At 40.0% G+C, this 15,579-nt stretch overlaps 1 protein-coding gene across 5 annotated transcripts in view; it reads left to right on the top strand.

The window, feature by feature from the left end:
- Positions 1-15,579, top strand: part of PARD3B (par-3 family cell polarity regulator beta) — a 392,133-nt gene that overhangs the window by 309,387 nt on the left and 67,167 nt on the right. For 3 of the 5 annotated variants that reach the window (XM_086897517.1, XM_086897518.1, XM_086897516.1), the window contains one exon: positions 3,302-3,598. In XM_086897517.1, the coding sequence (XP_086753643.1) occupies positions 3,302-3,598 (297 nt within the window). Of the gene's footprint in view, positions 1-3,301; positions 3,599-10,282; positions 10,441-15,579 lie in introns of those variants that run through there. The other 2 variants (XM_086897521.1, XM_086897520.1) reach the window with 1 other exon arrangement.

The raw sequence follows: 15,579 nt of genomic DNA, 5'->3' as shown, positions 1-15,579 counted from the left end.
TAACTGGAGAGCAGTGTTCAGGAGGTGGAAGAGAGCAAGCAGATTAATATGAGACCCTTAAAAGGAAATACGTGTAATTTCCCTTTATTCTGTGCGAGGTTTTTTTTTTCCCCTTTCCCTCATTAAGAAGTTTGTAGGAAGTGTAGTGCCTCACTAAATTTTGAGCTGGTGATCTGTACCTCACCTCAGCTCTGGTTTCACTGCCAGCATTGTAATGCTGAGGGACATTTTATCTTTCTTCACAAATTTGCACCAGTTGTTTAACCAGACCCATCCAGTGCTGCAAGTGGGGGCTGCCTTGTAGTAATTGTTCAGTGAGCTGTTTGAAGTTACAGTTGTATTAATTTAAAAGTCTTCTGGTTTTTTAGGTTGGTTGGTTGGTTTGGGGGAGGTTTTGGGATGGGGAATAAAGATTTTGCTGTTTCAAACAGGGAGAATTTCAAAGGTAAGTGCAGAAATGGTGAATGAGTGGGAGACAGAGAAGTAGCCTGCTTAGTAGAGTTGGCAGAGCATTAAAGAAGGAGCAGCATTATGGAAGGAACAGCAGTTTGTGATTGTTTGGGTTTTTTTCTTTATTTTTTTCTTTTTTTCTTTTTTTTTTCTTCAGTAAAAAAATCCTGGGTACCTACTGGTGTGTGCTATGGATAAGATTGTTTTAAAACTATGTGAAAACATGATGCCGAGATGCAGTGTAGAAATTTAAAACTTCACAAAATTGTGAGAAATTTCAAAGGTGAAAAATGTGTGAGAAGACATAAAAAGACAGGTAAACAGAAAGAAAAAACAGCCATCTGATAGTCTGTTTCCCTATATTTGAACATTTGGATTGAAATGAAAAAGAGATCACTAAGCAAATTTTATAGATTCATGTAGAAGAGTAAAAAGAAAACAAGAAATATTAATGCAGTTGTAATAGATGCATTGAAAGGATGAAACATTGATCATAAAGAATTTCACATAGCTGGGTATTGACTGGTCCATATAATATAGAATGGAAATAATTGTTTTTGAGAGGATTTGACTTATAATACTGGCAGCAATTGAAGATTGCGCTCAGAAGGAGAAGCTGAAGAAGCTAGGCTTATTCACAGGAACAAAAGAAAATTGTGGTGACCTAATTCCAGCTTTTGTTGTACAGAATATACCAGTATTGATAGCAGGACAAATTACTCGTTCTGTCAGACATGAAAGCAAGATTAGCGTGGTGCTGCTGGCTGCACTACTCTTGCTTTCAAAGCGGTCTCAAATACCTGGGGGACCAGTGATCTACTGGTCCAGAGAACATGAAGGCTCATCATTTTCTGAGAAATTGCTGTGACTCATCCCGGGTCTGTGCCATGCCTTCTGCACTGACATGTGATATGACTATTCCTTGAAATGTAGTATCCTCCCATTTTTCTGCCTGTGTACTGTGTGTACATGTGCCCGCTTGTGCCATAGGATTCGTGTCTCACTTGATGTATTCCTGCACTGAATTCTGCGTTTGGGGGTTTCTGGTCACTAATTGAGGGTGAAGCACTCCACAGTTTCCCGGGTTAAACAAACCAAGTGACCTCAGCTGCCCTCCTAAGTCTCGCCCTCGAGGCCTTTCATCATCTTGGTTTCCCTCCTCTCAACACACTCCAACACTTTGATGTCCTTTTCATGCTGAGGCGCCCAAAGCTCAATCAAAGCATGTGGTCCTCAAAGTGGGGCACACAGGATTTGAGTACCACAGAGGAGAAAGTTCATCTGCTTCAATGTGGGAAGGCAGAGTGCATAGCGGGCACCCATCCCCTTGACAACTGTATCACACATCCTGCTGTAAGGTGTGATTACATTTTAAGTGTTGAAAACCAGCATCACCTCTAGATATGTCCTAGCACAGTTAATGGAGATGTGGAACTGGATGGCATGAGTGCTACATATCTAGTATATATGTAGAAATGCATGTTGTTCTCATTAGAATTATTTGTGAACCTTTTTATCTACAAATTATTAGCATTTGTTTTGATGATACAAATCTAGTAAGCAAAGCAAAAAACTAAGTAGTATGAATCCCATTCTGCACTTAGTAGTTCCTGTCAATCACAGGGAAGCTGCCAGTGTGCTCATCTGTTTTTCTAGGGAACCTTTTTCTCCATGCCTTTTAAAGACTTTCTCCAGAACACCTTAATTTTTCAATATACAGAGTCCTGAGACCATTGAGCCTTACTGGGATAACTAAGTCTGCCAGACCCTTTTCACTTTCACTCCTGTGGTACTGTTTTTCTGCATTGCTGTTGTGCTTCCAGTTACAGTCAAAAGCAAATGTTGACTTCTGTCAGACATTGCATCTCTGTATCTTTCTTCTGTTCCTTGTTTCTTATTCCATGCTCCTCTATTTTCTGTAAATGATATTTATTACATACCATGGTCAGCATTCTGCCAGATCCATCTCACTGCACTTAATTACACTCTGTTGAAGAGTAGCTGAGCAGTTAACGGAAGAGCTCACAGTCTTGCTATACATTTTTTTTCTCCAGCAGGAATGTTGAATCATTGAATATCATCTTAGCTTGACATTTACCTGAATATGTTTTACTATTCCAGAGAGGTTACACAATGGCCCTGATTAGCAGCAGCATTTTGTAATACCACTTAAGGCTTTATCACAGTGGAATACTGCCAGTAACAGTCATTAATTCACTTATATGTACCAATTCAATTCTGTCAAATTTCTATTAATTTCTTTGCTGTTTTACTTTATCCCTATCCCCTATATAATAAGCCGTGTTTTTCACAGTTATGTAGCCAAAATATTTTTTTAAAAAAATTAAATCTTCAGCAAATTAATTGTGGTCCTTTGATTTGAGACAAATGTGCCATCTCTCCATTTACATTCACAATTAATCCACTTTTCACAAGTTAATGTATTTAGGAGAGTCTAGGTGGGTCGAGTAACCAAGGATCGGTAACAATTTTACTGGCTAATTTAGATTAAAAGGTTTGGGATTGGGTTAGGTATATGCAACTGCAATGTGGAAGGTAGGTATAGAATTAAACCTGTATGTGTTCATTCATCCACACTTGTGAAAAGCCACACTATAGTCAGCATTTCTTTTTTTTCATCAGAATGGCAACCAAGATTGATTACACAGGTGATTGCCAGAGATAAAGAAAAAAACTGCTGCATGCACCACTCTGTTTTATCTGGCACCACTTTCACAGTGTACTGAAAGCTCTAAATGGTTTGGTTCAGGGTTGGTGTTTCAAATTTGTGTGATGGTTACCATTGAAGCAGATCCCACTGTATATTTGTTGGTTTTTTTTTTATTGTTAGGATTGGTGCAAAGCATCTGGAGTTACGGCAAAAGCAGCTGAGGGGCCTGAGTGATTATTCTACTGGTCCTGGAGGACCTGACATTGATGATGATGAGGTGGATCCAAACTATGCCAGAGTGAACCACTTCCGAGAGGCTTATCCACCAGCAAGCATCTACAGACCCTCATCACCAGCAGTAGGAGAAACCTTTGTTTATCTGCGGGATTCTTCCTCAGCACCAATGGAGAGGGAGCACTTGGAAGGGCTGTATGCAAAAATAAACAAGCAGCACTACCCACAGACTTCTGGAGACAGGTAATATTGCCACCTGGCATTACAGAAAATGATAACTTGGTGGGCAGGGAGCCTGGGCCTAGGCAGGGAGTCAGATATGGGACTGTTCTGAATTTACTGACTAGAAAGCCATGAATTTCCTCTTACCCAAAAGCAAGATTTGCTGCAGCAGTAACCCCAGAGCATCTGAGCAGGACAGCATTCAAACAGAAATCATTAAAGAAAAGTCCATATTTCACAAACAGAATGAATGAACTGACTGCAGTCCAATTCCTGCACTGCTGAAAGAGTGTTTTTTCCTCTTTCAATCGGGAAAAGTTCTTACCCTGCAGCAAAAATAATATCAGTTTTCAGATCCCTTTCGATCCTGTAGATCATCAAGTGCCTATTAGTAACGGGTTTTGTGTGATAGCGTGATATACTGTATGGTTTATGGTTTAAATTTTCCCAGCTGTGTGATATTACACACTTTCAATTAGTTTGGGGAGAAGACTGAGAATCATGGCATTTTTATGCAGACTATGAAGTGTGGCTTCACAAGACTGATTGCCTTTCACAGCCTTTCCAATAACTAAGTGGGGAGGAAAGAACAATTTTTAATCCTTACTGTCAAGCTTCCAGCATTAAAGAAAGATGGTCAAGTTTTTTCCTAGGTTAAGGGGGAAACGAAAAATCCTTTGAGTTGATGATGTACCCACCATTCCGATGATTTTAAAACTTGTTGCTTCTGGAATTTGGGGCTAAAACAACATGAGACTTCATTTGTGGCATTACTATATCAATGTTGCCTTTTTCAAACCAAAGTACAAGTATGTGGGCAAGGAAGAGTTGACAGAGGACAGACGTGGGGAACTTGAGGAGCTGCCCATGCTTTGAGTTCATATTACGATCTGTAGTGTCTCCTCATAGCCTCAGTCTGTGCCATGTAATACCATACTCGTTAATTTTGGAGAAATATGTCAGCACAGATATAGGAGTGTTTCCAGTTTGTGGCATCATAGTCCTTAAAATCATCTACTGAGTCATTGTTATAAATACTATAAATAGAATAAAACTCTTCTGGCATAAATCTAAGTTCGTAGCAGGGAATGGGCCAAGTATCTCTCTCTCACCTAAATACAGTATGGTAGAGTTCTTTTCAAACATAATGACAGAGGTTTTTTTTTTTTCTTACATATTATTAACTCATCCCCTTCTGCATAAAATAAGAGGTAGTGATTCCAACTTTTTTTGCCAGCTAGTGGGTTTCAAGGCAATTGTCACTGAAGTCACATGAAAGTTGCATGTAGTAAAGGGATCAGAAACAGATTTGTGCCAACTCAGTAAACCAAGATCTGAGAATTCCTGGTGGAAGGTGTTTAAGTTCAGGTATCCTCCAAAAATGAGCATATACGTGTGTAACTCAGCTGGACTAAGACACTGTTATAAAAGTTGCTTCGTAATTTCAGTTTTAACAGGACTTTATAGCTTTATGTTTTAAATATATCATCAGTTTTGAAGTGAGGCCTGTAGATTGTCTTTCCATGCAGAAAAAATAAATGCTCAAGTCTTTCATTCTGCCTTCCTCTAGTGGATTGATTGTACTGTGGTTTTGACTACACTGAATGAACTCTTGACCTGCTAAGATTGAAATCCCAACCAAATTTGGATTTGGTATTGGGATATCCTGAATTTCAGTGTGGATTTAGCTATTTAGCTGTAGCTGCATGATAACAGGAAAACTCAGCTGGAAAAACTAAAACAAAAACATTGAGCAGATAGGACAAGTTACCTCATAGCTGAGCCCATGATCAGAAGTCACACTGTGAGGCTGTTCTGTCTGTACTGAGAGACCAACAGTCCGCAACTTTGCTTTGTTGAATTTCTCAGGCTTGTAGAGGCTGTTTAACCAGATTAGGAAAAAAATAGGAAATGTGAGATTCTTATTAGGCTGCCTTTGTTCTTTTTTCAAGTCTTTCTTTTCTTTGTCTGAGAGACAAAATGGTGTTGTTATTCACCAGCAGAAATGTGCCAAACATGAATAATTCTATGCGAATTTATGCAGTGGGTCGTGAGGTCTCAGCCAACAGTTGTTGAATAAAGTGGCAACTTCAGGCAAGGAAATCTTTCTGTGCTAGAGGGAGAGGATTGAAAGGAGAAAGCGATGTGGAAAGAAAAATCCCTGGATAATGCACTAATTAAGAAAACAATCTGCTTCCAAGGGTCAAGTATGTAAACTACCTTATCTGCCTCAAAATGATGGGAAAGGGTTATATAATGGATGCTTGTACACCAAGCCACAGTTAATTTGCGTTTGTGGGGCTGAACATTTATCAACACATTGGTCATGTAAACACTTATATTTTGCTCTTGCTAGCACATGCATGCTTTCTCTCAAAGTTTTGCTATTAATTTTACTTTAGATGGATGTTTTTTTCTCCCACACATGACTCTTGAGTTGTAACATAGTGCATGGAAACTTGATCAATGACTAAAGTAAATGGGGTTAGGAATAGAAGGGGGATTTGAACACAGAGAGAAGAGATTACTGCATTTCAGTCTGATAACTCCAGTTATGTATTATTATGACTGAGAATTAAAACTCATCATTTGAAACAAGTTAATTTTTATTTTATGTTGTTTTTGCAGAATAATGTATTAGCCTAATTAATAATGTCTTTTAAAAACAGGAGGCCATTTGTAAGGTATGAAGCTTAGTGGTCAGAAAAGAGCTGTTCACATTTTGCATACACTTACTTTCCCTTCTCTCATCACCAGAATCCATCGCCTATTCCTGGTTCGTTCTTCGCCATAGATTCACAGTTTAAGCTGAGAATGTCCCTCAGCGTGCAGGAAAGCAACAGGCTGCACATGTATGGGCTCTGTTGCTTTAATCATTATGAAGTATGTTTGCTGCCTCCAAAACTGCTCCTCAGGGCACACACAGACCTGCTTCACATTGCTGTTCATGCACTGACATCCCATTTACCTCCACTTGCATCTGGCATCTCAGGGGCTTTTTGCTTTGGGTTTTTGGGGGCTTTGCTTTGTGTCTTATTTACAACTGTTGTGTAACGTTCTTCTGCACTGCTTCACAATTGTTGATTTTCATTCCAACGATGACTATATTCAGTGAAATAGAAGTAATTTTTTGTGTATATTTTGCTGAAAGCTTTGGAATTCTTAACTAAGAGAGGTGCTATATAAATGTAAATTGTCCTTATTAATGAATATAGCGAAAGCATTAGCATGATCAGTGTATTCTGTGAATGTTAAGTTAGAGTGGAAAAAAAAAATAGCTGGCAAAATCACACAGTTCTTTGTAAATCAAGCATTTTTCTGTTTATTTCTAATTAGCCACAATTTTCTGTAATGCAAATGGCATCCCTAAGGATGGTGCAGCCTGCACAGCCACCTTGTGCAGCTGGGGAACTCACAGGGTCTTTGCCTGAGACGCTGTGCATTTCCGAGCCTGCGGCAGAGGCTGAGTGATCTGTGGCCCATATGTTCCTGAAATGGGTGGTAAGTCACATCTCTGGGTTTAGTCATCAAGGCTGTGCCATGACAGTGCTAAGTTGCACCGTGGCAGAGCCTAGGTGTCAGACCAAAGCCAAAAGAGCAGATGCACAACACTATTATCACTTAAATGTCAGGCATGTCACACGGTGAAACCCTTTCTCACATTTTGAATAAACAATTTCGTCTTTTTTCTTCCTGTGAAGATGGTGCTGTCAAGTATATCCAAACACCCCAAGTACATCTCTGGAAAGGTTCTAGAGACTTTGCTCAACTTATTTTCTCAGCCCAGAACTATGAAGCACTTAAAGTCTGATGCCAAACTCACTGCCAAGTATAATTCTTCACTTATTTATGTGGCTTATCTTGGGGAATTTCAAAGTGCTGGTCTGACAAAAACGAATACAGTTTTCCTTTGTTTAGCAAGAATAGATTCAGAGCTGTATCTTGTTGCAGTTTTAAAAAAACACCAATAAAAATACCAGCACTGTTTTATTACATAGGAGTAAAATCCAAAACCCCAAAGTCTGATCCAGCTTTTTGGGTGGGTTTTTTTTGTTTTGTTTTTTGGGGTTTTTTTTTGGAGATGCTGTTTGGGGGCCCACTGTGCAAGATCTTAATTTCTATAATGTTAACCAATTAATTGAAAAATAGATCTTCCTTGTTCCAGGGTGAAAGTTTCCTTATAGCAGCTTGCAGTCTTTCAGAATGCTCAGTCTAGCAACGTGCGAAGTTGAAAATGGGAAAATGAAACCCATACCTCTGTGTCCTTCATATGTCACTCTCAGAGCTGGCCTGAGTCAAGAGAGAGAGAGGAGAGAGATGCTGAGCAGTCTGCCTCTCCCTCTAAAGGATCAAAGGAAGAAATTGCTGTGTGTGTCTAAATGCTAAATGTAAGCAATGTGTAAGCCTGAGAGGAGGGTATAAAAGGGTCCAGAGTTTTGAAATTTAGCAAAAAGAGCATTTTTTACTAAAAGGCTAAACGCTTGTCTTTTGGGCAGGTATGGGGCACTCCCATCCTGCTCAGTCCAAGGCCACAGAAGTCCTGAGCTGCACAGAAAAGGATTTGTTGAAAAAGGGTGAGCTGGGGTTGCCCAGGTGTTGCACTTGGCCCTGTGTGTCTCATATGCCAGAAGCTGAAATTTTCTTGTTCTCAGTTTAGAGCACCGTGGGCATTGTTCATCATGCATTCATTTGCAACACCTTTCATCACTGACTAGCATGAAAGCAATCCATTGCCCTAGGAATGAATGGATGGTCCTTCACTCAGGGAAGATTAGTCTTTGAGATGGATATCATGGAGGCAAGGTGGAAATCAAATGAGGCTATGTAATATCTACGTGCCCTTTGCCACTGTACCTTGCATTGCTGTGGAAAGAGAAATATGGTCATGCATTGGAATGTTTTGATTTACAAGGTGTGACAAATACAAGCAAGGTAGTCTCTCTTACCATAAAACCTCTTCTGCTTGGTGTCCTAAAATCATCTGCGCTTTTTCTTTGTCCTGTACTACTGTACATCCCAAGACTCTCCTCTGATTCCTCTGGAATTTATTCTTTCTACACATACCACAGGGCCTTCTGAACCTTTGGCTGCCATCTGGTCACTGCTTCCCATAATGTTAAAACTGAAATCTTAGTGTTCAGCAACTTACTGTCTGTCCTGATTTAACAACAGTTAAATTCAGACTGGCCTTGGCAGTACAGCAGAGGTTCTGTGGTTTCTGGGGGCTCTCAGTAGAGCTGTCCTGCTCATGGAAGCTGGGTAGTCCAGAAAGCACTTTGGCCACCAGTTCCTGTGTAGCTGTACCACTGGAGTTAGTGCATTGTGTATTTTGCTCCTAATGCTCCTGACAGTTTTCTTACTCAGAAAGGGTGTGTGGGTGCTGCATACTCACTGTGCCAATCAGGGGAAATGTTGAGCAGCTGAGGAGACATATTTAAACAAGCCTTGGGTTTATTTCCCACCTATATGGGGGAAAAAAAATCTCTGGGTAGCATTCAAGCAAAATTACTTAATGTTTAGAGTTTGCTCTGCTTTTTCCCAGGAACCCCTCATCCAAATCTTCCAACTTTGGCACCTAAGCCCTATCATTTACTTCTCACAAAAACCCAGATTTCATGGAACTCAGGTGACCCTGAGCACTTTGGAGCGTGTCTAAGGAGGAGGAAGTTGTCAAACTGCTGCTGCTGCCATGTAATGTGTGCATACTTGTTTGAGGCCATGCATTCTTCAGCAGAAATAAATTCTGTCAGGAATAGTCACAAATCTGCCTGCGTGCATCCTGCCTGCTAGGCTTTGCATTTGGATCACCTCACTTATTGACAGATGTGTAAAATTTTATATACTGCACTCCCACAACTCCCTTGTGACTGTCCTGCTGCAGATGCTGGGGAGCCTGAGTTTTGGCAGCTGTGTTAAGCATTCAGGTTTAGCTGGGTTTTTTCCGTCCAGCCCTGTCTTTTCTTATGTGATACATTATTCTATGGAATTATTTTCCGTTAATTCTGCATATTTACTGGTAATGTCCCATTCTTTCAGCCGTTTGGATGCAAACTCAAAAGATAGGTCCCTGAAGAGAAAGCCAGGTCTGTTACTGGGAAGATGAGACCATAGCAAGAGTATACAGTGAAATGCAGATGGTGTTGTCAGCATCTTAAATGTACAAATAAAGACAAAGTGAGATCGTCCATGCAGCTGGAATGAAATCATATGCTCTTGCATGTGTTCCTGCCATAGTGTGAGCAAGAGACACTAAATTCTGTTCTATGCAGGATGTAATTTGACCAGAACCTCATACTTGCCTCTTTAACCAGCAGCAGAATGATGTGTGCATTAACTTTTCTCTGTGCAATTTTTTTAACAAAACACCATTTGATTTTAAATGCTAATATGTGTGTGTGGTTAATTAAGAAGCCAGAATTGACTGTAAGGTTGGTAAGCTCTAAGAGAGAGGAAGATCGTTACACTTCTGCTCATAGATAGCTATTTGTGAACCAGCTGATAATGTGCAAAATTAGGATTTTGTAAGTGGCCTTTTAAATGAATGGTTAATGGCTGACGATTAATTAAACTGAGTTGTTTAATAGAGAAGCTGTTAAAATCTTGTTTGTAGGCCAGTCACTTCTATACTGAAAGTGCAAACCCTAATAGCATTTGGTATTTCCATTTAGCAGACAAGCAATGTAACTAGATATTTTCTTTGAACAGAGAGCTCTACCTGAGTGGATACACAACATGGATGGATGTCACATTGTGTACAGTGTCTTCTTCTTCCACGTTATCAGTTGTCTGGTAGCAGTACAGAGAGGGAAATGCATTTCCTCTGAGAATTTGGTAATCTTAAATAAAATTGTTAAGTCTTACTTTAATTAAAGTGTAGAGGACATGATTAAGCCTGATGTGGTTCTGTTTTCCCATTACTTTCCAGTAGTCTGTTGCATTTCATACACTTTAGGGTTTTCAAAATACCCAGCTTTTCGTTGCTCCAGGTTGTCTTCTGTCAGAATGAGTCTCTTTGGCCCCATCGTTAGCCTTGCAGAGTTTCTGTAGCTAAGCAGAAAAAAAGGAAGAATGTTTCAGTCAGGTTTATTCTGTACTGCAGTTCTGGTTAAATGATGAATATGAGCCTAGTCCCATTTCCCTGATTGAAGAGAAACAAGCAGAAGGTCATTATGCTGCTCACAGTTGTGAGGCTTGTCCTTCCAGCAAGTCCTTTGCCAAGAAACTGTTTGTTTTTCTTTTGTTTTTCCTTTCTCTCAGCCCAGTTCCCAATCTTTTTATTAACCATCTCCCGTTTTCTCCCCCAGCTTCTTGACATACTCATTTTGCCATATGATCTCCTAGCTTCTGGATGTGCAAGTAGTTCAGAGAAAACCCTGGTGACTTGGCCTTGTGTAAGCTTTGCTGTGTAGCCCACTGTAAGATGAATCTAGGTTGCTGACCTCAGGGACCTCACACTCTATCCAAAACCATGACTTTCAGAAAAATCCTCTCCTACAGTTTTTTCCTAGCTGCTGCTAGGTAATGGGAGAAAGGGATTATTTCTTACATTGTAGAGGTAACATTCTCCAATAAATACTCAGTTGGCTTTCCTAGATTCCCAGGAAAGCTGCTTATACCAGGTGAGAAAGCTGCAGCACAGGGAGCCGTGGGGTGCTTCTCAGACCCAGCAGCACTGCCGGATTCTGCTGCCACCAGGAACAATGCAGGAACTCTGGCAGGGTTTTCCAGCATGGCTGCTCATGTCCAGGCAAAGCGCTCAGCACTGTGGAGTACTCACACATTAACTGTGTAGTGGAAGCCTCACAGCAGAAATTGTTGTCATCTCTGTGTATCCATAAGATGTAGGGAATTCTTACTGTACACTGATTTTTCTAGAGTCACAATTCACCTGGAGTTTACACTGGCAGATCTTTACGATTTTACTCTTAATTGCAACAAAATAAGGTATAAAAGGTCTAAGGGGGCCACAGATCTGACTTCAGAATGAATCAGTGGAAATCTTCTCATGGAAGTTTCAAGCACCTAATAGCAGGATAAAATGACTGCTCCAAAAAATTATCTGTGACCTTGTTCCCTGTTTGTGTCAAGATGCCAAGGGCAATAGTTACCCAAGCGCTTAGCTGGCAGCGTTGTTGCCAGAAAGTATAGGCAAAAGCATGAACCAGATCTTTTGATTAGCAGAAAACTGTAAAAACTGATGTTGTTTGAAAAGCTGAAAATCACTCAATATTGTGCTAGCAGAAATATTGGGAAGAATGATGAGATGTGATGGAAATGGCTTAATAGGCACCAGGATGCTGAATAAAAAGACAATAATTGGGATTATTGTCTGACAGCTGTGCAGAGTGTACAGTCGATGACAAACTCTAAAACGTGCTGTTTTTCAATCCATGATCACAAATCCACTGGCACAGACAGTAATCCAAGGGGTCATAGTAAGCCAAGAAATAGTTTATTGTTTCATCAGCTCGAGTCTTCTGATGTAGTTAAGTTGGTGTATACTCTGAACCTCTGTGACTGCCCTTGCATTCCCACGAGGGGACCTGGCACCATCTGGAGTCCACGTGTACTGTGCCTAAGGAGCTGTTTCTCTGGCAGGTCATGCAGCAGCAGGGCATTTGTTGACATTGATCAAGGTATCAGTATTGATCTTGGGATGGTCTAAGAGAATTGTGACTGCTTTGTGGAGAGTCATGTTAGACTCTCATAGAAAATGAAAGAAACAACTTGTCTTCATCTACATCGTGGTCTTCACCTGAGAGGTCTTTCATTAGGACAGAGGGACATGAGAAGATCATGTTGTTTCAGATAGCCACACTGGTTATCTCTCTTTATCACTAACTTATCCTTGATGTCTGGAGGCCATTTTTAGAAAGCAGTGAAGGGTGATTGCATGAAAGATTTTAGACACTTCAGCTGCCTGCAAAACAGGTAGCTGCCTTCGTTTTTCCTTTCCACTAAACTGAAGTGGAGAAAAACAAGAAAACTAGCCCACGATAAAAGAGATGCAAGAGGAGTGTGAGATACCTCTAAAAAGGGCTAAAATTGCAACGAATACAATGTGCTTGTAGTTCTCTTAATTTATTTTTCTGCTCCTTGTTTCTCTCTAGTTTCCTACCTGTGTACCAGCAGGTCAGTGTGACAGTTTTGTAGTGTCACAGTACTCTGTTGAACATGCACTCTGGAAGGTTGTTAGCCCCATCCCTCCAGTGACTTGGTAGCAGGAAGGAGGAATGAAAAAGTGACAAGGAATGTTTTAAAATTTCAAACAGCATCTTATCATTCAGTCTTTGACCCATATTTATGGTTTAATGCCTTCAATCATTTAATTTTAATCTTAAATAAAATTTTTCAACATAATTGTATCTTAGGGGCATTTCTTCTCAAACCAGTATTAGCTGGAACATATCCTTCAGCCATGGAGTTTATCTGCTATAAACACTTCTGCCCTTAGGCTTAGATGCCTACTTAGTCCTGCATATGGTTATTACCTTGTAAATGGGAATAAACTGTAAATGATCATTATGGTATTTACATAAATGCATATAAAACAATTATTTTGAGACTAGCATGTAAGTTTAAGCATGGAACATGTTTCTAATGCAAGTGTTATACACGGCCTGGCAATTGAAAAGTAAGGAGCAAGGCATCTTCAGACGTATGGAAACAAAATAAAACATGGTTGGTCTTGTGAAGAGGCAGGGAGAGGGCAGCTGTTTTCTCTGCCTGAGTCACCATAGCGCTCAATAACTGTCTGAAAGGACTGCTTTAACTGAGCACTTGTATGCTGGAAGTGTGCTGCAGACCAGGGGACCTGGGCTGCTTCTGCTCTGCTCTCAGTAGTGTCAGAGGAGGCTTCCTCTGGCTGCAGTCCCTGCTTTACATGTCAGCAGATACTTCCATCATGTGGCAAAAGGGTGTGAAGTTGTGGAGGAGGGTTGGGGAACAGCATCAGAACAATAAACATGTTCCTAATTGTTATTGATTGTTAGTACACAAATGACAAGCAGTCTGTAGTCCTTTACCTGAATAAGGTGTTGTTTTCTCCCTTTAACATCTTCTGCTGTTCCTGATTAAAAAAAAAAAAAAAAGGAAACCAAAAAACAAACCAAGAGGCAATTATTTTGTGCCTCTGTTACAATAGCAGTGTTTAAGAAGCAGCTGCTTCAGAAAGGGAGAGTAAAGGGGACCAGGGGGGAAGGGATTGATCTTTTCCTCCTTTTCTCTGTAAATACCACTGTCTGCATCAGTGGTGATGCTTTGACCTCCTTACTACAGAGCTTGAAAAGTCTTGTGCTCTTAGTGACATGTTCTGGCTCCAAAAGTGAATAGGCAGAAGTCTCATTCTCTTTCTTTGAATGCTGTGACAAACATATTATCAATCTGAAAGTGATAAGGGCTTGAGAATTCCTCCCAAAATTTAGACTCGTTAGTCTGACTACTGGTATTTTTTCCATGTCTGTGTGGCTTCTGAAATAAGTGCTCTTTCATACCTTTTTGCCTTTAGTCTGCACCCTGCCCACCATCTCATTACTATTAGCTGTGGCAAATATACCAGATGTCTGAGCAGTTTCATTGTTCTGTTGTTTTTCTTTTCCAGACTCTAGTGCATAGATAGATGTTAATTTCTCTTTTGTGTTAAAACTCGCCTCCAAAGAATAAGATTACCAGTGTTCAGTCTTTGGCTGCTAGATACTGAGGTCTCCTATCTTTTGAATGCTTTGTCTCAGTTTGTGTTTCTACTAGCTCAGTGCATTTAAAGTGAGTGGTCTGTTCTTTAATGCCCATGGAACCTTAAATTAATGTCCCTTGACTTTAGGAAAACGATTTGAACATGTTTTTAAAATGTTTTCTTTATTCACAGGGTTGAGCAATGATACACAAAGACACCTGCTTTTCCATGTGCATGGAAATTGAAAATCGTGCCAAGAAAAATGCTGTTTCTCAGAAAAGATCAAAATATGCATTGTTTAAAGCATGGCATAAACAAAATAGATTATGTAAGATTCGTGGGCCCTTGTTTGGGATGAGATCACTCACTTTTGGGTCCATACCTTTTCTACTAACAGTATCTTATGCTTACATCTAAAAGGCCATGCATGAGCTACCTCTTTCCCCACCAACTTTGAAAAAGATAGTTAGAAAGCTACAGGCACTGTATCACCACCGTTCCCACCATGGCCACTGGTGTGCCTGAGTAACACAGCAGAAGGTCCAAGCCTTTAAGAAGACATGTTTCTTTAAAATGGGTCAGAGAGCAACTGATTGATTTACAAGTAACAAATGTGAACACCTTGGATTTGGATTTTTTTTAAAATACAAATTATGTCAGTTGTATAGTTACATAAGCCATAAATTGTAAATTTATGTTGCACAATCTGAAAAGCAAATGATAGCATGTGGATTTGTGTCTGCTGCTCAGAGAGAAAACTGATATGCAAGTCCTGTTTCCATCAAAGTAAATGGCAAAATCTCTACTGATTGAGATGGGAAATCAGAATTGATTCCCCTGCCTGGTTCTCCCTGGAAGAATGAAGTGATATTTTCTCTTCTGTTTTATACTTATTAGTTTCACAGCCAGGTTACTGTAACTTGAGCATTTCTGCCATAGGTCTGTATGACTGCTTTTGTTAACCACTTTTATTACCTCTTGGCCTGTTCTTTGCATCATGCTATTGACAAAATTATTTTTAAGGTTTTTTTTACCCCGAAGTTTAGAGCACGGAATACAGAAAAGTCTGAAACATTAATTGGACTAGACTGCAGCATTTAAAGTAACCTATTCTATCGTCCATTTACCTCCCACATGAAATGAAAACTCTATTTTGATCTGAACTGTCACAGATAATTTCTGCACATAAAACACATCCAGAGACAGCTTTCAAATGGAGTTGTCACTTCTTATTTAGCAGGCTGGGGACTCTCTATTGTTGTCAAACCCTCTTTGCAAAAGCATCACTAACACACTGATTTGCACAGTTGTATGTAAGAGGAGGAATGGT

Source organism: Cyanistes caeruleus, chromosome 7 (genome assembly GCF_971803275.1).
Source record: "Cyanistes caeruleus chromosome 7, bCyaCae1.hap1.1, whole genome shotgun sequence".
Classification (NCBI taxonomy): domain Eukaryota; kingdom Metazoa; phylum Chordata; class Aves; order Passeriformes; family Paridae; genus Cyanistes; species Cyanistes caeruleus.
This window is presented reverse-complemented; position numbering and strand designations above follow the sequence as displayed.